The sequence below is a fragment of the Pecten maximus genome, chromosome 2, assembly GCF_902652985.1.
Source record: "Pecten maximus chromosome 2, xPecMax1.1, whole genome shotgun sequence".
Lineage (NCBI taxonomy): Eukaryota > Metazoa > Mollusca > Bivalvia > Pectinida > Pectinidae > Pecten > Pecten maximus.
The window spans coordinates 53,931,163-53,954,432 of NC_047016.1; the positions used below are offsets into that span (position 1 = coordinate 53,931,163).

At 37.0% G+C, this 23,270-nt stretch overlaps 3 protein-coding genes across 4 annotated transcripts; 1 reads left to right on the forward strand and 2 right to left on the reverse strand.

The window, feature by feature from the left end:
* Window positions 1-1,244: 1,244 nt before the first annotated feature.
* LOC117322510 lies at window positions 1,245-5,669 on the reverse strand. The gene is made up of 5 exons (XM_033877469.1): window positions 4,687-5,669; window positions 4,079-4,163; window positions 3,727-3,861; window positions 2,941-3,121; window positions 1,245-2,371 (listed from the first exon to the last, which is right to left on the reverse strand). The coding sequence occupies exons 1-5, from the start codon at window positions 5,403-5,405 to the stop codon at window positions 2,148-2,150; spliced, it is 1,344 nt and encodes a 447-aa protein (XP_033733360.1). The 5' UTR covers window positions 5,406-5,669; the 3' UTR covers window positions 1,245-2,147.
* Window positions 5,670-13,870: 8,201 nt separating this feature from the next.
* Window positions 13,871-17,659, reverse strand: LOC117322512. 2 transcript variants are annotated; one of them, XM_033877471.1, is made up of 3 exons: window positions 17,532-17,659; window positions 16,367-16,488; window positions 13,871-15,198 (listed from the first exon to the last, which is right to left on the reverse strand). In XM_033877471.1, exons 1-3 carry the CDS (start codon window positions 17,558-17,560, stop codon window positions 14,456-14,458), a joined length of 894 nt encoding a protein of 297 aa, XP_033733362.1. In that variant the 5' UTR covers window positions 17,561-17,659; the 3' UTR covers window positions 13,871-14,455. The 2 variants fall into 2 exon arrangements, with proteins under 2 accessions (XP_033733362.1, XP_033733363.1); XM_033877472.1 differs by lacking the exons at window positions 16,367-16,488; window positions 17,532-17,659 and adding an exon at window positions 15,545-15,549.
* Window positions 17,660-18,040: 381 nt separating this feature from the next.
* On the forward strand, window positions 18,041-22,721 carry LOC117322511. Its single transcript, XM_033877470.1, has 3 exons — window positions 18,041-18,214; window positions 19,644-19,762; window positions 21,981-22,721. Exons 1-3 carry the CDS (start codon window positions 18,102-18,104, stop codon window positions 22,715-22,717), a joined length of 969 nt encoding a protein of 322 aa, XP_033733361.1. The 5' UTR covers window positions 18,041-18,101; the 3' UTR covers window positions 22,718-22,721.
* Window positions 22,722-23,270: the final 549 nt, after the last annotated feature.

Here is a 23,270-nt window from a genome sequence, read left to right on the forward strand (position 1 = left end):
AAAATAACAACACTTGGTCGGGATCATCTCAGGAACATTTCAGGCAAGTTTCAGCCCAACAGCACTGGTGGAACTTGAGAAGAAGTTTAAAATGTGTTTTTGAAGATGGTGGTTATGGTGGCCATCTTGGATTTCGGACCGACCCGAAAAATAACATCACTTGGTCGGGATCATATCAGGATCATTTCAGGCAATTTTCAGCTCAAAAGCACTGGTGGAACCGGAGAAGAAGTTTAAAATGTGTTTTCAAAATGGCGGCTATGGGGGCCATCTTGGATTTCGGACCGACCCGAAAAATAACAACACTTGGTCGGGATCATATCGGGATCATTTCAGGCAAGTTTCAGCTCAATAGCACTGGTGGAACTTGAGAAGAAGTTTAAAATGTGTTTTTCAAGATGGCGGCTATGGCGGCCATCTTGGATTTTGGACCGACCCGAAAAATAACAACACTTGGTCGGGATCATATCAGGATCATTTAAGGCAAGTTTCAGCTCAATAGCACTGGTGGAACTTGAGAAGAAGTTTAAAATGTGTTTTTCAAGATGGCGGCTATGGCGGCCATCTTGGATTTCGGACAGACCCGAAAAATAACAACACTTGGTCAGGACCATCTCAGGATCATTTCAGGCAAGTTTCAGCTTAATCCCACTGGTGGAACTTGAGAAGAAGTTTAAAATGTGTTTTTCAAGATGGCGGCTATGGCGGCCATCTTGGATTTCGGACCAACCCGAAAAATAACAACACTTGGTCAGGATCATCTCAGGATCATTTCAGGCAAGTTTCAGCTCAAAAGCACTGGTGGAACTTGAGAAGAAGTTTAAAATGTGTTTTTCAAGATGGCGGCTATGGCGGCCATCTTGGATTTCGGACCGACCCGAAAAATAACAACACTTGGTCGGGATTATCTCAGGATCATTTATGGCAAGTTTCAGCCCAACAGCACTGGTGGAACTTGAGAAGAAGTTTAAAATGTGTTTTCAAAATGGCGGCTATGGCGGCCATCTTGGATTTCGGACTGACCCGAAAAATAACAACACTTGGTCAGGACCATCTCAGGATCATTTCAGGCAAGTTTCAGCTTAATCCCACTGGTGGAACTTGAGAAGAAGATTGAAATGTGAAAAGTTTACGCACGGCGCACGGCGCACGACGCACAACGCACGGCGCACGGCGCACGACGACGGACGAAGCATGATGACTATAGGTCATCCTGACCCTTCGGGTCAGATGACCTAAAAATAGAAAAATTAAATAAGTTCATTAATTGCAGTTTAAATGCATATTTTCTCTCCATTGCATAATTCTATTGTTTTATCAACTCAATAGAATTTGAAACATTGCAATTCGTCAGGTCCAATGACTCACTTGGTAAACAACTCACTAAATAGGTCCCATGACTTGGTACACAACTCACTTTGACTGTGTTTTTGTTTTTCCTCCATTACATAGTTAATATAAACATATATGCAAACATAGCAAAAATCAACACTACATAAAAAATCAATTATGTCAAAATACACACATAAATACAATATTGACACAAAAAAGTAACAGAGCCATTTTAGAGTCAGTTGGACTTCAGGTAACAAAGGAAGCTATGTTAATATACTGACCTTTTCCTGTTATGATTTGTGATTTCCATCCAAGTTTTATTGTGAAACATTTAGTGTGTTACTCCAGTCATTCCTATAGTCAACTACTGTTGCTTGATTGTGATAATTTTGGTTTGAAAAAATCTCTCCCAAGAAAGCTTAAGGTGACAGCTCTCCTGACCATATTTGATTAGACTAATACTGAATAGCATAAATCATTTTTCAAAAGAAGCAAGAATAAAATCCACAAAGCCATTTAAAAATAGCACAAGCATTTAAGTTAGTTTATCCGAAGTAACAACTGAAAATCAATTGCAAATTTTGAAATATCTTAAAAAATTAAAAACCTGGTGTAGAACTGCCATCAATTACATGTTGGGTGATCAACTTGTTCTTGTTTCTCAGCTCATGGTGAGTAGTGACTAGTCAAGCATAAAATTAACAAATGGACAAGTGGATGTCATTTATATCTATACACCAATTATCAGCACTATACGTAAACTTTAACATACAAACAGAGGGTGATCAGTTTAACAGCAGAGAAACATTTCCTCAATCTTTTGTGACGGTGGCAGTGGTGGTTTCTGTCGTGGGTAATGCAGTCGTGGAGGTCTGCTGGAAGTGGAGAGGTAGAGACGGCATCCTCATATCAATGCCCAACTTACACAGGGTGGGATTGTCTTTGTCTGAAATCTGCAAGGCACACCAGGTGGCAGTCCGAGCTTTCCTGGCTAGAGCTGTCAGCTCACTTATACTGGCAGCAAGTGCTAACACATCTACAATACAATCATATAATAAATACTGTTACCACAAACACTGAACCAATGTTATCACAAACACAGACAATGGAAATCATACACCGATGTTTTTAACCAAACCAATTTTTCTTTAAATGAACTAAACTTGTTAACAACTGCAAAAAGAGGTTTTCATGGATGTTGTTATTTCTATACTGTAAATTGACAAAATTGATGTGATTTAAGAATCAGTGAATTAATGGTTTCCACTTCCTGTTTAGAGCTGGGTATAATAAGAAGATATTGAAAATGGCCACTTGTTGGTCATTTTGTTTTCCCCATCAGACTCAAAATTGAATGGGACCAAGGGAAACTGAAAGTTGAGAAATATATCCTTCCTGTACTTCTCAAGAAACAGTGATAAAAAGTAATTAGACGGTCTAAGATGGCCAGCCACATGTATTAAAGGCAATTTGAATTGATCACCATCGAACGGTGGGCTTATATAATATTAGGGTACCCTTTTCAATCTTTATGCTTTAAAAGGTTATATATAGTATAAATCCAAATTCTGACATTGGAGTCAAATCAAGAGGCTCTGTGTGTACCTTTATCGTCCTGGTGTCGTGGTCCTCCATTTCTGTTCCTGTTCGTAGCGTTCACTATCTCCTCTTTACGGCGTGCTTGAACCTTTCGGACCCCCTCCAGCCAGCGTTCCAAGGCAGAGTGGATGTTCGGGTGGAGCCCTGCACCCATCAATCTTTCCATCTTGTCTATTAGTGTCAAAATCTACCAAAATAATTTATCTAATGATTATTCACAGCAAAAAAAACACAATCTTTTTAAAGATTGTGTTGAAAATGTAAACACTATACATATTGTTCAGTTTGCTCCAAAAACAAGAGGCTCAATGGGCCTGTTGTATTGCTTGCTCACCTATTCTACATTATAAATGAAGAGATGACTTAAAAGAACTGATAAAGATGATTTGAATATACTGATGTGGATTTTTTATTTTTTTTTGCAAATTAATACTCCTTCATCATCCCTTTGCTCTATCAGGAGGTATTGACCTGATAGCATCACCCTTGGCAACTTGGCTATTGCGAAAACATTTAAATGATTTTAACAAGTTTACTCTGAATGCTACTCCTCTTATTTGGTTGTTATATTTCAGCTCAACCAACCAAAAGCCATAACAGGAAAAGAACTAAGCTGTAATAAGGTGAACATTATTCACGGTTTACAATAAGGTTGGCTTCCATGTCAGACCAAAAGAGCTCCAATAGGTTGAAAATTCCTGGTTTGTGATATTATATAAACACGTCAATTTGTAGTGTTAAATTTCAAACTACAGGAAGGAATAAGGAAAAAATGTTTTGTTGTGAACTGACCCTAGCATGCTCCTTGAAGGAGTCCACAACTAGTCTGTCCACACGTGAGGGGTTGGAAGGCAAGCGTGGCACTACAATGTTATTGGCACTAGAAATCCTCTTCCCTGGGTGTTGTCTTGCCAGCTCTGCTTCAGTCTGTTCAAACACACAAAACAATTACTTTATTTCATGTTTTAACATACTTGATAGACACCTGATCCACAATGCTTTCTCAATACAATGTATAACGCGAATACTTTTTAATTTCTCACACAGCTAGTAGATCTATAATGCTTAATATTTCAAACAAAAGAAAAGTCAACAAATTCCCTGTCTGTCTAACTGATTTTCTGCTACAACTAAACAAATATACCTTTTTTCTTTCCTTTTCTGTATTTCTGTACTGTTCATAACATTCTTCAAGTTTTAAGTGAAGTTCAATGGAAGGTCCACTCCTCCTTTTTAAAACAAACAGAAATGTAAAAATACAAACTTAAACATGAAAAAACTATAGAAGTTTACAAACATCACCAAAGTAATGACTGCTTAATAGTATTAAGTCATGTATTTAAATTACCAGATTGCCAAAGATTGGGAGTAAACTAACTTTTTTACACGTACAGTTTACTCTTGTGAATTTTGTTATCAAAGCTAATTTGCCAAACTTTTTTGCCGCAAATTTTGATCGGCTAAGGGGTACGTGACAAGGACAATCATGCTAGGATGGAATTTGCACATTTCAAATCATCACATTTTCCTGGCATTTCCTTGATTATCTTGGTAAGGTAAAAGTTCTTTGATATTTTCTGTAATATGTTCCCATTATCAGTATTTCTTGGACCAATATTTTATGAATTGTATTCAGTTTTTAAAGTAATAAACTAGACTTTGTGTTTACCTGTGTATAAGTATATAGGTTAAGAGTTATACAGCACATTTCATCAAACTGTTGTGTAATGTGATTTTACAAACATCACATACCTTGGTTGTTTGAATCCGTGTATAAAGGGAGGTAAACCATAGTAGGCTGGGACATCATAGATGGTTTCAGATGGTATGAAGGCAGGAGCAAAGGAAGCATATGGATCCATAGGATAATATTCCACTAGTTCTGTGGGATATGTTGGGTGTCCGGTCAGGAAGTGTCCAGACACCAGGCCTGGAGTGGGAAGATAATGGTGATGGTTAGGGTGTGTCAAGGAAGGATGATACAGTTCTTGTGGGCCCTTGGGTATGTGTGGACCTTTAGGTCGATCATTAGGTGGTAACACCGACGGTATTCCCTTCACTGCTGTGGAGCTGGTGTATATACCAACAGACTTGTTATGCCGAGTGTCCTCTCTAGTTCTCGGTGATTTATCCTGCGCTGTTGTTGTGCTACTGTTGTGAAGTGTAGACTGTTTCGGACCAGGGAAGTGATGCTGCTGGATAATGGAGTTGGCAACAGATGTTTGTAGCTTACTTAAGCACTGAAGCAGTTCCTCAGGGGAGACGCTGACTTGAGCATTGTTGAGAAACGCTGTGTTGTCTCCCGATGTGTTACTTTTTGAGGACAGTAGGCTATTAACTCCCACACAATGGGATTTATCTGTAGACAGTAAATTGTTGACTACTGTCGATTGTTTTGGACTTGTCCTTGTCGGTACACTTCCTGAACACTTGTATATCGGCTGCATCACCTTTTTCCGATATGTGACCATTTCTGACAGACCTATTCCCAATCGCCTTACTTTGTGCAGTCGACTGGTTATGTAAACATTTGTTATCAAGGTCTTGGCGCATTAAATGATTACCTGGTTTCTGATTACTCAAAAAATTGCTCCCATGGCTTGATGGACTCAAGTGATTGCTGCCTGTGGTCCCAACTTTCCCAATAGACTGGTTTCTGATGATGCCATCATCCCCTACCATATTGCCGCTGGGATAGAGACCAGCCAGATGGGAAGAGGAGTCAAATGTTCCATGTTCACTCTGACTGTTCCTGTGCAGAGCATTCTGCGTTAGGTAGTTGATGGTATTGATGTTATGGTGTCCAGACTCATTTGAGGATTTATCGTTTTGATAGGTCATCTGTTTGCCATGCTCAGAATAGCAAGGAAAACTTCCTCCCGCTGTCTGGTTCCAATAACTCCCTGAGATTCCACTAGGATCTACATCAAGATTCATGTTTTGATTGATTATGTTGGCATTGTCAGCAGTACTTTTCATAGTGTCACCATTCTTCACTGACGAATTTCTAGAATTATAGGGGCCACAGTTGGACGATCTGGTGTATGGGTGGTTTCCGTTCAAATCTAACAAATATCTATCATTTCCCACAAGTGATAAGACATTGGCATTTACCTCCTGTGAGAAGTCTGCAGGCTTACACATGTTCAAATGAATGCCTTGGTCGTGGTTGACTACATTATATTCCTTCGGAGACGACTGATTGTTGTTAGATAGCCATGCATGTCTCTCATGTGAATTGGTCTGTCTTCGTGAAAATCTTAAAGAAGGTTCCAAACATTGTGAATTTACATTTCCTCCAATTCCAGGGTAATTGGCATTAGGCACTGGGTGGGAAAGTGAGCTGAGATTTGACTGAAGTGCAGAGGAATGCATGTCTAGTTTGTGAGGATTCGTTTCTGATCTGAGAGACCCTCCTCCTTCAGGCCAGCGATCATTTCTCAGGCGTGTCTGTCCACCTTGGTCAAAACTGTAATGGCCATGATCAGAGGCTGGTTGACCTGCTGTAGAAATATTCGTACCCTGGAGTCCAGCAGATCTGAAATTACAGAATATTTGACATTTATCACAAAAGTAGTGGTAACAGTGATACATGATTTTAAGGAGTATCCAGAGCTATAAACTATAGTCTCTTCATCAGATCCAGACAAAGTTAATTTTGTACAGGTTTGTTGGTATTTAAGGAGTAAAATTTACTTTTCAACATTCATGTGGTCATAACAACATTTGCTTCTGGACATATTCCATGAATCGCAACAGTATTTCTAGGTAAATATGTCCAGAAAGCCAATGATGGTGTGACCTCATGAATGTTGGAAAAATAAATTTCATTCCTTATATTTACATTATAATCATTTTTCATTTTATCTGTTAAAGCACCCGATGATAAAAAAAAAATGCATTTTTTCATGGGTTTACCTGGAAGTGACATCAGTCATTTTTGCGGGAAAGTATGTGTCCGACAGTTCTTAGCACGGTCTTAGCAACCGTCATACCAACAATGCGAACAAAATGCAGTTTCATCAACAATATTTATTCCGTGAGATTTTTGGAGTGATTTTTAAGTTTTAAACATTTAGAAAACCATAACAACATTGGATTTTTGTAAATAATACATAGATCATGTTTATTTAAAAGAATACAAGAACAAGAAGAAATCCGACAGCAGAGAGGACTACTTGTGGACAGTTACTACATTGTACACACTGTGATCAGGCTTATGTTATGAAAAATGAATACAATTTTTCGCCAATGCTTTCAAGCATACTGAATGTAAATATATTGCTGTATATTATCGTTGATTTTTCACTTAACTAGGTTCTTTAGCACAATAGTCTTACTCTTGAACAGAAATAAAGAAGCATGCTCTGACTGGTACTGAGTTACATGGAAAATATTTGGTATTTAACATTGTTCATCCCACACTGATCTGCTTCTTATGCAATACATATAAAATTGTCAAATGAGACATTACGAAGTGTTTACAATGATTTTGATATTTACCTGTCATGAAAGGCATAGCCAGTAGTGTACTTGTCTCTAAGGGAGCTGTCATCTAGGCAACCATCGAAAGAAAACAGGGAGCAATTCTTATCTTCATCAACAATCTCGGACACAATGGAGTCAAATTGAGAGAACTTGTCATTGGGCACCAAAGGCGGACTTAAGGGGTCACTGAAACTGTCCTGCTCAAAATATCCTGAGTCCACATGATTACAGGGTATTCGGTTAGGTGTGCTGCTGTCTGCAAAAAGGTAGTAGTTGTTTCCATTTTCCATGCTGTGTGGGGAAACTTGGTCCGTCTTGGACTTTTGTTGTGGCAAAAAATTAAAAAATCCCACGTTTTCATTTTGGTGAGGACCCTACAACGAAAAAATAGACCCAATGGGCTTGTATCAGTCACCTATTATTACTAAGATTATATTAATTTGTTAACACATTTTACCCATATGACCTTGAGTTTGAGGTCAATCATTTGGAACTTGGTAGTCCTTCTAGTATATTACTGACTGGCCCAATATCATGACATTTGTATTCACTTCCCTTCACCAAATGACATTAATGCTGCAGACCAATTAGATAAAAACCCTTATAATTACAGTGTGAGACTGACTTTAAGTATATATATATACATGTAGTCCTTTATTTCCCCTATTGGGCCCTGCCCCTCCACTACTTGAGGAACCAGACCCTCTATTTATACAATATTAACCTCCTTCAACCAATAAAGCTACAATGTACAGACGTAATCTGAATAACCTCTGGACCAGCTTAGCTAGAAACCTAGACTTAACCTTAGCTGGCATTTTCTAAATCCTGTATATCAAATATCCCCCTGTTATAAATTATTGTCAATGAATCACCTTGATCCTGGCCGTGATGACACACAAAACTGAAATAGATTCAGGATTCTGACAACATACCTCTTGATTCCTATACGAGGAGAAATCAATCATGGTGGAGTTGAGATTTGTGGCAGTCATGGACTCCTTTTACATTGGAATTGAAAACATGATTCTGAAATAAATAAATAAAAGAAATTGACAGTTAAATAGAAGTTATTAAACGCAAAAACAGAACAGTTACAACAGTTAGAACACATTTATTATAATCATGAAATTATCCCATTTTTGGACTGACAATTTCTATTTTCCATTTTTTTTGTTTAATGTCCTATTACATTTTGACATGTTTGCAAGTCTTATTATTAAGGCTGAAGTGCAAGTAAATAAATCATATTAAACAGACATTGCATTGGGATCAAAGTTTTGTTAAATTCAACTTGTAGAGCTAACGCAATCAAACTAGCAGTTGGCAAAAATGTATTATTTTCTACTGAAATGCTTTTACTGACAAAAACATCTACTACAAAAGCAACGGAAATATTTATAGATTTTTTTCAAAACACCCATAATTTTATATATTACTAACATAAGTCAATTAGTAACTTACTTCCAGCAAATCAATATCTGATATTTGTGTGTCTTAGTTCAATCTCTTTTGAAACAATTTACAGCAGCATAAGAATTTGAGGAATGCATCTAAAAAAAAAACATTTTTCATTTTTGAAAACATCTTTCAGCTAAAACTCTTGAATGGTTTTAGTTAAAGTGTACTAATCAACAATGATTGGTATTGGTATGGATAAGTCCAACAGGCCTGAATGTTCCTGTTTGTCTCCTTGTGATTATAAATGAAGCGTTTTTGACCAATAATTTAAACATTCAATGTGATGCATTCCAAAATCTGAAAATTCTCATGGGTCAATCAAGCCCCATTTCTTTACCATTTATGGGTAGTTTCTTCAGCTGAATTGGTTTCCCCCGTTCTTAAAAATTCTGATAGAAGTTATAACCTTGCAAAAATTACCCAATTGACTGGTTTATTTTCCCCCATGAAAGCATTAATTGTCTTTTTATAGCAGTTATTTTGCCAGTGATCTTCAATAATTAGGCCTGTCAACTTCATTTACATTATCTTCATTCAAACAGATTATGAATCCCTTATGCTATGCTTACAAAATATAAATTGGAATCATCTTGAAAAACCTGAAAATCATATGCTTCTGAGATGGGGAACAGCACCCATGGCCCCATGGAACTCAAGTATTTATTCCCCTAAGATATTAAAATGGGTATATATTCCTGTATCATGCGGCATTGCCTTGATACATATTTCTAGTTTCATGAAGTGTCCAAACCATTGGAAAGTACTGTAGCATTCTAACATCAGGAGAAGTTCTGATCATCTCTTTTGAAGATTACTAAAGCTTTCATTATTTATTCACTGATTATTTAATAAATATAAACTTTATTTAGTTTAAAACAATTGCAAAACAAGTTATATCAACCTATATTAATCACACATATTGGATCAAAGCGTGTATGAGGCCTAACTGTGGGAGGTAATTTTTACATCACTACACCACGTCAGCAAATTGCGGCGTCCGGGTGTAAGGCTCCAGAGCGTCTTCGTTGCCACTGGTATAAAATACCGAAATGTTTAATTTTCCTATTCAACTATTTTATCAATCAATCCAATAAGACTTGATAATGTCAAAATATATAATTCCGATAAACTGTGAGATTTAAGTCATTTCGATCGCGGATTTTGCTGTATATGTTTCATAATCATAATTCGTGGATTGGAGCATAATTTGGTCATACCCGCCTACACTGTGGGCGAATTAGAAAAAAATGAGTGTTTTTCCTGTCCGTTATCCTTGCAAGTTATAGCTGCCAATTTATCATATATTGTTCCGTGGTCGGCTTATTTTCCTTGAAGGACAGCATTATCACATCAAAAAAAAAAAAAAGAGAAAAAAATATCTCAACCGTTCTTCCGATCCCGTCTTTTATTCATATTTCATTTTCTATAGAAATTATCGTTGCCCTGGGGGTAAAATTTATCGACGCCCAGGTGTAAACACCGGCGCCCGGTCAGTACGATTGAACCCGGTGGTTGTGCGCTTTGCTGTTATTGACATATCGGCACTGCAGCAGACTGATTGCGAACAGGCAAAATCTTAATCAACAACAAATTTCCGATAACAAACAAACTAGCAGTACAACTAAAACTAAAAAGAATATAAATAATGTACATTCTGTCACAAAAATCCACTGCTTCGAGCCAATATTGAACAAGAAGAGCGAAATAAATGTGAGCATACGACCCCATACGGCATAACGCAGTAGACAGTGAATTTGACATAACAGACATTTCCTGGGTGGATGTTTTCGTAATTTAGAAAAGAATGCCAGCGTGCAAATTGAATAAAATATGTTTTAAAAGTGTATATATTAACTTTTTATACAGTTGGCAAGTTGGCTTACCGTTGATGTGTTGGAGTTCTCATTGTTTTTCTTCCGCTCTAATTTGACAGAGAGCGCCATTGACTCATGTTGCCGTATGTATGCTAATTAGCTGTTGTCCTTTCTTCCCTCCAAACAGAAGAGTGCCACAGAAGGGAATAAACCGCGAAACTGACAAAATGGTACTAATATGAAACACTGTACAACAGGTGCCCGAGATCTTTGCTGTCGTCGATATTTTAACATTCTATATACATATATGACAAGGTAGTTATATATAGGTCTCCGGTTAAAGGTATTCTTTGTGTAATTATAATTTAAATTAAAGGGGCATGGTAAGCTATAACTTTAAAGAGACGTTATACTGGGCCGTTTTCGTTTTGCGGTCCAAACGGTTCGGTGTTGTTTGTTTATGAAATAAAGACGGACCTGGTGATTTTATATTGTTTTCAGACGAGCCTTGACAAAGACTTCCAAGGCCTGTATTAACATTTTCAGGTCCGTCTAGATATTTGATTGAATTTATTACATTTAAAAACTGACGAACCGGTTTGTCCGCATAAACCAACAGACCCCTGTACAAAACTATGGTAGGATTTTAAATGGTTTCGGTCGATTTTTTTTCTGTTTAAGTACATAGAACCATGATATATCCTAACAAACAAACAAACAAAATCTGTCCGTTTTCATCGATTTCTTGTTCCGTATAATGTTTAATGAAAAAAACACGTTAATTTCTTTTACTATCCTCGAGAAATGAAGCTATTGTATATTGAAAATCGGGATCGTTAGGAATATATAAGTGATCCCGGTTGGCGGAAAGCAGTTGTCTTTATTACGGTTGTGAGAGTGAAAACAAAACAATTCAAGGTATTTTCAGATTCATTTGATATACATGTACTTTTTCACGTCGTATATCGTATGTAGACCCTGACTTTAAATTGACATCCTGGTTAATCACAAACTACGTACTTACGTTGCCGTAGAAATCTATTTTCTAGTGATAGGGGTGATCTCATCAGACGTCAATGATAGACTCTTTATTTAGCAAGCGACGTCGACTTTGATGGAGTTTTATACTGGGTCGTGAATTGGGTACAATATATAAAGATATGACTTTTGATGAACGAGCAGACGACATAGGGCATACGTTCAATGTCACCTTGGATACGCTATATAGGTAATACATGCTGTACCCGTAACGTGATACATGAAGTCCTAGTCTTGTGTCCATCAACCCGATGACTACAATGTCTTCCTGTATCGAGTGAATGCCATTAAAATGCTAAATTTACGTTCAGTTTTATGTGGTTAAATTCGTATTGGGATATCATATTTAACAAATTAATAATAATAATAAAAAAATATGCTGTGTAATTAAACGCCACTAACAATAAATGGAACTTAATTTAATGCAAACTTTGTTTATTTTACAATTCTTAGGCGACAGGCGGTTATGTCTCTGTGCTATCCGACCACTGCACGACCAGTTTGTATGAACAAGGGGACTATAACACACTTCATTCTTTTTGTAACATTGGATAATAATTAATGCGGATTTTATGTTATCTTCTTCATTTCACTTTAACAGATCCGTACGTATTAATATATAAAGTGACGTGCCAAAAGTCTTCCACGTTTTTATCATTTGTCTATATTTTCTTTTGTATTTCGAACTTTTTTAAAAGAAATTTTACGACTTTGATAATTGATCAGTTTTAATGAAATTCTGTGTACTTATAGAGAATTATTTCCTGTTCCATCTCATTTTCACCGTTTTCTGTTGTGCATGACTAGAGAAATCATAATTTATTTACACCATCCATTTTTTGGGACGCCATTTTGACGTCATTTTGGTAGCACTATGCACTATGCCGCGGTGGCCGAGTGGTTAAGGTGTCCCGACACTTTAACACTAGCCCTCCACCTCTGGGTTGCGAGTTCGAAACCTACGTGGGGCAGTTGCCAGGTACTGACCGTAGGCCGGTGGTAAGTTCTCCGGGTACTCCGGCTTTCCTCCACCTCTAGAACCTGGCACGTCCTTAAATGACCCTGGCTGTTAATAGGACGTTAAACAAAAACAAACAAACAATGTAGAAAAATGGCGTCGCACTGAAATTAGCAGTGTATAGATAATTCTGTATAACTCCAGAAATGCACAACGGGAAATTAAACAAATATCACGAGCAGAAACCTTGATGATTTGTACCCAATAATCAAAAAGTCAAAATTTATAATGGAAACTGCAGATGGAGTAATGTGGAACATCAAAATAGAATATGTTCAAACTGTGATATATTCGTGCAATGAGTGACGAATTTCATTATTTGTTACAATGTCCATTTTTTGCTAACGAAAGAAAGTTATTTTTCGAAAAAAAATATTATTCATGGCCAAATATTAAGTTTTCAGACCTAATTAATACTTAAAATATCAAAGTATTCACGTACACTTGTAATCTGCGCAAGTTGTTCTCCTGTGTATTATATTGAGGTCAATGTCAGATTGAAACGTACGGGACCTTGTTTAAAAGAAACCCTTGAAATTGATGTGGTAAGATTTGATGTGTTCGTCCCCTAATTTTGTTCCAACTTTTCATGACGTATGATGGCACCAGTTCTGAATTCGCAAGAAATGTAAATCTTTTACATTGTATGCTACACTTGTATATATCCAAAATAAATCAAACCCATTTATCACGGGAACAGTCCGGACCATCCTTTCTCATTTTAACTTTTATTTTGTCTCTTATTTTAAATGTATTTACTCATTATTGATTTCCATGATTTTGGTTCCTCTGTAGCATAGAGTTAGTGTATAGATGTCTCCACCTATTACTAGCTTTTGTCTCATCAACTAAAGCCATTGTTCTGTCAGCCTGGTACAACTCGTCATACACTGTCTGATCTAAATTGTTCTAACATTATATACAAGCTTTCCAGAGTTAGCTCCCTTGATCCCAGACCGATGTTTTGAAAAAGTATACATTGTACCATAAGTGTTTAGCAAATTTATAAGTCCAAGGCCAATTATAAACTAATATATAGAGAGACAATATTGTCGGTCTTGGACTTAAACACGTGCTAAGCACCTATGATTGTACCTATATAAAAACAAAACTAATATAAACAAATATATCATTTAATAAATAACGTGCATCATAAGAGAATCATTTGTAAGACATTTATGTCAATAAAGTGTTACTGTTACAGATGCTGGGCGTGTTCGTTATGGTAGGCTAGTCTGTATATATCCATAGCACCAGTGACTGAGCCTTAAAGGAGAAAACGCCAGAGAAACTGCTATTATAATAAACAAAGATGTTTCTTAATCATAACAAAGAAATTAACTCATTATATTGCACGATCTGGTTAAGATATTAATCCGATGTACCTAAGCGTTATCTGCCGGAGACTTAAGTAATGTTTTTAATATATAATGTGATAACTTCTCATAGAAAAATTATACACATATAAGAAATTAGTCTCGTAAAAATCAGAATATTTTGATTTTGTCTTGCATTGTATTTCCTGATCAGAAATGTACGTGACGCCATTTTGTTTGGTGGTTCGTCATGTACGACAGTTACTAGCTCTTTGTGGTTGTTTATGAAGCAGAACAATTTCTGCGTATATATGTGTTTCGGATAAAATGATAGACATACCCAAGATACTGATAGGGTTTCTGAATTTTTTGGACCCTTTGATGTTTTAGCAATCGAAAAAGTGGAATTTACATTGGAATATAGATTTATCGGCTTTACACATATCGAAGTAAAGATTATTTGAATTGTTTTGGTCTTCCCAAGTATATACCGTGACGGTGTCGTCCATAAAGCTCTCACCACAATAGTGTAACTCAACTCTATGTAGACCTCTCGCCAAATTGTCGTCAAAGTGTTTCAAGTCGCCTTTACGTGACGAATAGTGTGCCGCGTCGACGACGAATCTAGCGTACGACGCCCAGTTTGTGTGACAATAAGCATCTGTATCACTCCAGGCCACGTGACATTCATATACACTAGCACAGTCTGGACGCGTCAGTTTGTCAAATTTCAGAGACACATACTTTTTCGCGGACTCCGCGTATTTTTCCCGCCACCAATCCGGAAGTGGTTTCGGTCGCCGGGTCGCTTTGTCGATGCTAACAACCTGAGTAATATTTGAAGCTAATAACACCTTTTCTGTCGAATCATACATGTTTGTGATAGTGTTTAATGACGAGCTGCCAATGTATCCGCCAATGACATGCATTCGAAGTGGTGTTTTTTTAATGGAAAAGTCGTAAAGTTCTTTGTAGAATGTGATCTCCGACGATACCATGAATGTCATCCGATCACTGGTCATTTTTGAAAAATCTCTGAATGTTCTGCCTTCTTGGTCCAGAGGGTGGGAATAAGCGAAGAATCTGGCCGCTCCCATCAGCTTCATCATCTGCCAGAGTTTAGGTTGACCTGAAAAATAAGTGGAACCGTTATATGAACACAACCGTGTTATACCAATATACAATATATATTGTGACCACCAATATCCTAAATCATTGTCCGTATTCTGTTTCATTGCATAAGAATTAGCATCATCGTTAGCCAAGACTTCTGATTACGTTACACTCAACGAACAGTCTAACGTAATTTCCGCTACTCGAACATTTATCAAAATGTGTGTCTATTACACAACAACCGGCTTCGAGTGTTTTTTTGTTGTTTTTTTTACTTGTATGCTTGATACCGGTATATATGGGCTTACTTTGGTACAACTTACCATTGACGTCATAGTCATCAGAATCCATGCCCGACTTACCATTGACGTCATAGTCATCATAATCCATGCCTGACTTACCATTGGCGTCATAGTCATCAGAATCCATGCCCGACTTATCATTGACGTCATTAGTCATCGGAATCCATGCCCGATTTATCATTGACGTCATTAGTCATCGGAATCCATGCCCGACTTATCATTGGTAAAAACTTATCATTGACGTCATTAGCCATCGGAATCCATGCCCGACTTACCATTGACGTCATAGTCATCGGAATCCATGCCCGACTTACCATTGACGTCATAGTCATCAGAATCCATGCCCGACTTATCATTGACGTCATAGTCATCAGAATCCATGCCCGACTTATCATTGACGTCATTAGTCATCGGAATCCATGATCGACTTATCATTGACGTCATTAGTCATCGGAATCCATGCTCGACTTACTATTGACGTCATAGTCATCAGAATCCATGCCCGACTTATCATTGACGTCATTAGTCATCGGAATCCATGCCCGACTTACCATTGACGTCATAGTCATCAGAATCCATGCCCGACTTATCATTGACGTCTTTAGTCATCGGAATCCATGCCCGACTTATCATTGACGTCATTAGTCATCGGAATCCATGCCCGACTTACCATTGACGTCATAGTCATCAGAATCCATGCCCGACTTATCATTGACGTCTTTAGTCATCGGAATCCATGCCCGACTTATCATTGACGTCATTAGTCATCGGAATCCATGATCGACTTATCATTGACGTCATTAGTCATCGGAATCCATGCCCGACTTATCATTGACGGCATTAGTCACAGAAACCATGCCCGGTAGCATTGGTAAAACTTACCATTGACGTCATAGTCACCGGAAACCATACCCGGATGTTCGATTACAGCCTTAACCGCATCCCGGTCCTCCGAGATGAACTTGCAACCAAGGATGTGGACGGACGCTGACTTCCTGATCTCCCTGGGAATTATAAAAAGTGCAAGTATTTGATGAAAACCAATTCTGATCATATTTTAGAAATCCGTTTGCATTCAATGTTGTGATTCAATAGTCGAGGCCTCTAATTAATATAAATAAATTGTAGTTATGGACAGGGAGTGACATGTTTGTTTTTATCGACAATTCGGTTCTACTCAGATTTCCATCCCAATGTCATCAATGTTCATTCCAGTGAGTGTGCAGTGGGGCGTGTTAAGCAAGTGATGTAGGGGGTGTGCCCCTGGAGTTGATTTTTCATTCTGGGTCATCGGAACGTGTCAAGCCCCTGTGCCACCACTTGAGTAGACCTACCTATAGGGGTTCGACACTCCCATATTTGTTTCCCTAGCTTATCGAGAAGAATGTATTAACCACAGACCACTCATCAGTTGGGTTCATTTGAACACATGCGTCTACATTTTGTAATATTTATTGACAGAAATCAGCACTTTTTTTCGAAGGTAAATTAAAAAAGTATAGGAGTCGTTTACACAAATCATGTACAGTTGATTCACGTAATCGGTACTTTAAACGCTTGAGATTTTTACTGATTATAATTATAAGCTCTTGTTGAGTATGCGCTCTTCAATACCCAATGTGTATAATGATACATCCGCATATGTCAGACGAGATGTTTGTAGAAAAAAAACGAATAATATATATATATTTCCTTTGGTTCTGTAAACTTCAGTGTATATTTCCTTTAGAACTGAAATGCAAATTTGCTTCGCATATATATACACATTTGTAAACATATAGATCAGAAACGATCGAGTCTACATCACATCACTCTCAGTCGACCTTGTATGGGCTCCTTATGATCTGTCACGAATAATCCTCATCAGAATCTGAACATTATATACTGTAAACTACCCTCTGGGAGAACATAATACTAGAATATAAAAATCTCAGGATACACGTGAATGATATACGTACGTGTATTAAAACTATTGATACCCTATACACATTTTTCTATAAAAATAACATTCACAGTGAAACCAATTCTCTCATCGTGACTTACAAACCTCAGTTTCTCGGCCCTGGCATTATCCATATCTGTCGGTTGTGATTTCTGTCAAACAGAACTTCTGGTGAGCTGGTCAGGTGGCAATGTATGACGGTCTAGATCTGTAGCCTCATGGATATGGTCCTAGATATTGACCCCTGCACAGTGATGTGGTGTTGATGGAAATTTTAAGTGACGACATTTGTTCCGGATATGACGAATACACCAAGACTATAGTAGATAAAAGAGGCGTGTCAAAATGAAGATATTTCAGATATTATCCAGTCCACCTTATCACCATAATTATATGATCCCGATACAATATCGTAGATAATTAGGACTCTTTTCGTCTGGGTTTCTCGATAGAATTATACATATGCTCTACTTCCATATATTATGAAGTTATAGAAAAAGTTTGATGGTAAATAGTGTGTGAATTATAACACCATTCAATTTATTTGGAATGAAAAGAATTACGCAGTCCTTTTAATTACTACGTAATATATTGGTAACTTTGGTTGTGCCGCCCGGATATATTTAGTGTGTACATTAAATTACCCGGTCACATATTTCACAACAAACGGGCACGATGCTACCGGTAGTTTGGAGAAGTACGCTCTTGACGAAGCGATTACTGAATTACAGAAGTTGTTTACCAGCTCACAAACTTTTGTATTCTACTGATAATGTCGAAAAGTACAGGTACGTAAATGAGGCGGAGTATAGGGTGCAGTGTGTACTCAAAGACACTTGTATCTGGTAACGCCTATGTGTGCATCAGCATATAACGTTATCACACAGCACAGGTGCCTGACTCGTTTTTATAAAATAATAACATATAGAGTACATATTTTATAAAAACGAGTCAGGCACCTGTGCACACAGTTAGATACACAGGGACACGAAAACTGGTTTCTATGCGAGTATAGCTTCTATAATTAGCAAATCTTATTGTATATTACTCGGGAAAATTGTGTCAGCTGGCCCCAAAGTCTGGTGATAATGTAGAATCTAAAATCGTCCAGCCCTTCTGTTGATGTATAGTGAGTCACTGAGTGGCCTTTGGACTCTGGCGATCGTACTGCCCCGATATGCCTACCTGAAGTGCGCAGCACAGGTGTCTCCGGTGGCAGGTAGTAAATACAGAGAAGCCGTTTGGAGCATTCAAGATCTGGCGTAATTAGAGCTTGAAACCGAGTATGATGCAGAAGTGATCCAGGATTTTGATCTTTTTACATGAGCCTGTATATGGCTGCATATGTTTAAGAATTATTGTGCTAAACCAATTCAAAAAGGGAGTTTGAAACAATATAGTCGGTGATATAAAATAAACGAAATGCACACCAAGACATGTAGATTGTTTTCCATTGTAATGACCATAGAAGGCTGGTGGGTTTGAGAGTTCAAAAGTAAAAAATCTGATTTGATCATGGTCACTTCATATACTTTCCAGAGTTGAGGATTTTTATTAGAAATTACACAAAGTAGTGATCAACATTTGAGAGCATTGTCAAGACATCGTGCATTTGAAAACTAACAGAATAAAGTTCGTCGTGTGTAGAATCTCTTGTTTACAATGCATTGTTAAAGTCCAACCTTTGTGACACTCTGTACCTGTTCTAGTCGCTAGTACACCTCTTAGCAAAGCTAATAACACTAAAATGACTCCTCAACTTTCTTGGTAACCGGCGCCCTGACACATTTAGTTATGCTGTACCTTTCATGAAAATCTGTGTAAAAATAATGAGTGATCTTGCTCAGTTGATCACAATTTCCCTTTAGCCTTTCCAAGTGGTAGGACGTCAGCCCAGAGAGCGAGCGGTCGCTAGTTTGAGCCCAGGCAGGGTATTTTAGTAAATTATTTGTATTCTGTAAATGACATTGACCTTTTGGTAGGAATTTCTAAGTCATTGACACTCTACCATTTCATCTCCGATCAGGGAATTGAACCCCAGACGGCTTTTGAACTAAGAGCAAACTATCCACTACGCCATCCGCGACACTGTTAAGCCTCACATGTATGCTTGTTTTATCCGGCGAAGTATAACTTTAGCGAAGCCCATTTTTACTGAGGAAGGATTTATTGAATAGATTTATAAATATAACATACTGATTACTGTGTTTGTTTTAGGTCTCTACGGAGGGACGTTTTAATGTCACTGAATTATCACCTCGACCACGTGGACAACGATGTACCGGAGGCTGTGGTCAAACATCCGGGACTCTCGTATGGCGTCTACGATTCTAATGGTAGGACATTCTAACACCAGAGGCCAAAGATAATCCAACTATACTTGTCTGAGAACAGCAGATCTGCAAGATATTTGTACAGATGATCTCATACAGAACTGCACCACAAAATATACCAGCGCCCATTACCACCATTATTCCTTAACTTTGGAAACTCACTAGGTTCAAAGTCCTAAAGTATTTTTTTAATTAAGTAAATTCCTTATCCCAAATTTTAAGGAACGTTGGGAAATTCGGGTCCTGGATCTTAAACGACATCTTGTATGGCAAACTTGTCAACGTTACTGTTTACGGCATCAATACATAGGATTTCAAAGTCAACAAAGCAAATAGGTATTTATATGTTGGGGAGAACAACAAATAGGTATTTATATGTTGGGGAGAACAACAAATAGGTATTTATATGTTGGGGAGAACAACAAATAGGTATTTATACGTTGGGGAGAACAACAAATAGGTATTTATATGTTGGGGAGAACAACAAATAGGTATTTATACGTTGGGGAGAACAACAAATAGGTATTTATACGTTGGGGAGAACAACAAATAGGTATTTATACGTTGGGGAGAACAACAAATAGGTATTTATACGTTGGGGATAACAACAAATAGGTATTTATACGTTGGGGAGAACAACAAATAGGTATTTATACGTTGGGGAGAACAACAAATAGGTATTTATACGTTGGGGAGAACAACAAATAGGTATTTATACGTTGGGGAGAACAACAAATAGGTATTTATACGTTGGGGAGAACAACAAATAGGTATTTATATGTTGGGGAGAGCAACAAACGAGTAATGTTTGATCGCATAATATGGATACCATAGAATGTATAGAGGTCGCAAACAAGTTGTTTTTACTGAAAAGTATACAGGCAATCTAAAACGATTTGAATATTCTGGTGGCGAGCTTTATTGTTTTAGTCTTTGACTAAACTGCAAACTTGTACATATTGTCACAATATAACATAGATATAAACGGAGCAAGTTATATCAACATACATGTATATATATAAACGCAGCAAGTTATGTCAACATACATGTATATATAAACGGAACAAGTTATATCAACATACATGTATATATATAAACGGAACAAGTTATGTCAACATACATGTATATATAAACGGAACAAGTTATATCAACGTACATGTATATATAAACGGAACAAGTTATATCAACATACATGTATATATATATATAAACGGAGCAAGTTATATCAACGTACATGTATATATAAACGGAACAAGTTATATCAACGTACATGTATATATATAAACGGAACAAGTTATGTCAACATACATGTATATATAAACGGAACAAGTTATATCAACGTACATGTATATATAAACGGAACAAGTTATATCAACATACATGTATATATATAAACGGAACAAGTTATATCAACATACATGTATATATATATAAACGGAGCAAGTTATATCAACATACATGTATATATAAACGGAGCAAGTTATATCAACGTACATGTATATATATATAAACGGAGCAAGTTATATCAACATACATGTATATATAAACGGAACAAGTTATATCAACATACATGTATATATATATAAACGGAGCAAGTTATATCAACATACATGTATATATAAACGGAGCAAGTTATATCAACGTACATGTATATATATATAAACGGAGCAAGTTATATCAACATACATGTATATATAAACGGAACAAGTTATATCAACATACATGTATATATAAACGGAGCAAGTTATATCAACATACATGTATCACAGTTGTTGGTGGAAGAAGATCAAGAAGCAAACCCACAAACACACAAACACACAAACACACCAATTTTACCTTTCACCACGATTCATTATCACGGAATAAAAGAATGTTACAGTGTAAAAATAATGATAGGACTATTACAGTGTAATAATTAATAGGAATGTTACATTGAAATTGTTATAAAAGGAATATTACATTGTAATAGTTGATAGGAATGTTACAGTGTAATAATTTTAATAGGAATATTACATTGTAATAGTTATAATAGGAATGTAACATTGTAATACAAATGTAGTTATAATAGGAATATTACATTGTAATAGTTGATAGGAATGTTGCATTGAAATTGTTATAATAGGAATATTACATTGTAATAGTTATAATAGGAATATTACATTGTTATAGTTATAATAGGAATATTACATTCGCGTGATTCCGTGATGTTTATTTTTTGTAGGTAAACCAAATATTTGGATGATAATGAAGATGATGGAGTCCGTTAGATTTTTTGCCCATCACTATCCTCTGGACGATAATGGACGCACATTCCGGGACTACGAACAGATGACAAGGGATTGTATGATATTCTTAGTCACGTCAGAAGTGGTGTTGAGTAAAGAAATCTACAAACCCTCCGAGGTCACGCCCTGGCTGAAAACCAGTATACAAGGGGGCTATGTAGGAAAGACATCATTGAATTCCATAACGGAAATGAGGTCTGAAAATGGAGGACACGTCTTGGCGTCAAATATCAACCAGGTCGTCTGTATCGACAAACAGAGCAGACGACCCATGCCATTCCCGCTGTGGTGGCGGGAAAAGTATTCAGAATCTGGAAAAAGTCATAAACGTTTAAATTTGGAAAAGTTTGAAAAACCAAAGGAAACCGGCACTTATTCTACCAAGATTGCTTGGAGTGATACGGACATAAACTTGCACACAAACTGGACAACATACGCACGATTTGCTGTGGACGCTGCTCATCACTGTCATCAAAATGGCACGTTAAACAATTTTGAGGACAATTTTTCTAACGGTATCCACAAAGTTCAGATATACTTTTATGGAGAGAGCGTTCAGGCCGACACATTAACCGTTCATACATGGGAGGACCCCGATAACCATCGTTTATTAATGTTGGATATTTACAACAAAGGAACGTCTATTTGTCAAATCAAAATTGTTTTTCATTAAACCATTGTTTTGAAGAAAAAAAATAGAATTTGATGTTTAGCTGGTCTCTTCGGAGATGAGGAAGAGCTTATATGTTGTCACCCCGGCGTCGGCCTTGGTTTTTCAAATGTTAAGTTTTTGGTGCAAGTGTGGAAAGGCATAGCAATTTATGGTAATATGGTCCATGTTGGGGTTAAACTATCCCCTGCCGGAGTCCAACTAAAAGATTTTTGGGGGAAAAAACAACAGATTTTTTTAAATGTTTTGGACTTAGAATATTTTTGCATTAAGCTTTTGGTGCAAGTGTTGAAAGGTACTGTATTAAAACATCACTTTATAATTGTACTAGGGTGCTGATATTTCGCAATAGAGTCCCTCTGGAGTAAGACTATCCCTTCTTGGAGTGAAACTGAAAAAAAACTATGTGAAAATGCTCACATCAGACAATGTATACGGGTCCACATTTTTCAAGGGAGACAACTCTCATTAGGATAATTATTTTGTCAAAAAATGAAAGAAATAGGTCCAACAGCTATTATCTAATATATTCATTCAATTTACAGCAGCATAGCTT

Bases quoted from the DNA above. Each gene is read 5' to 3' on its own strand.
- LOC117322510 (XM_033877469.1), bottom strand. From the start codon at position 5,405: ATGGTCACATATCGGAAAAAGGTGATGCAGCCGATATACAAGTGTTCA. The intron at 4,164-4,686 runs GTATGTGATGTT...TGTTTTAAAAAG, and splicing joins CACGGATTCAAACAACCAAG to GAGGAGTGGACCTTCCATTG. The intron at 2,372-2,940 runs GTACACACAGAG...ATTGTATTGTAG, and splicing joins ACGACACCAGGACGATAAAG to ATGTGTTAGCACTTGCTGCC.
- LOC117322512 (XM_033877471.1), bottom strand. From the start codon at position 17,560: ATGGATAATGCCAGGGCCGAGAAACTGAG. The intron at 16,489-17,531 runs GTTTGTAAGTCA...TATAATTCCCAG, and splicing joins GCCAGGGCCGAGAAACTGAG to GGAGATCAGGAAGTCAGCGT. The intron at 15,199-16,366 runs GTAAGTTTTACC...CTTATTTTTCAG, and splicing joins CGGTGACTATGACGTCAATG to GTCAACCTAAACTCTGGCAG.
- LOC117322511 (XM_033877470.1), top strand. From the start codon at position 18,102: ATGCTACCGGTAGTTTGGAGAAGTACGCTCTTGACGAAGCGATTACTG. The intron at 18,215-19,643 runs GTACGTAAATGA...TGTTTGTTTTAG, and splicing joins GATAATGTCGAAAAGTACAG to GTCTCTACGGAGGGACGTTT. The intron at 19,763-21,980 runs GTAGGACATTCT...TATTTTTTGTAG, and splicing joins TGGCGTCTACGATTCTAATG to GTAAACCAAATATTTGGATG.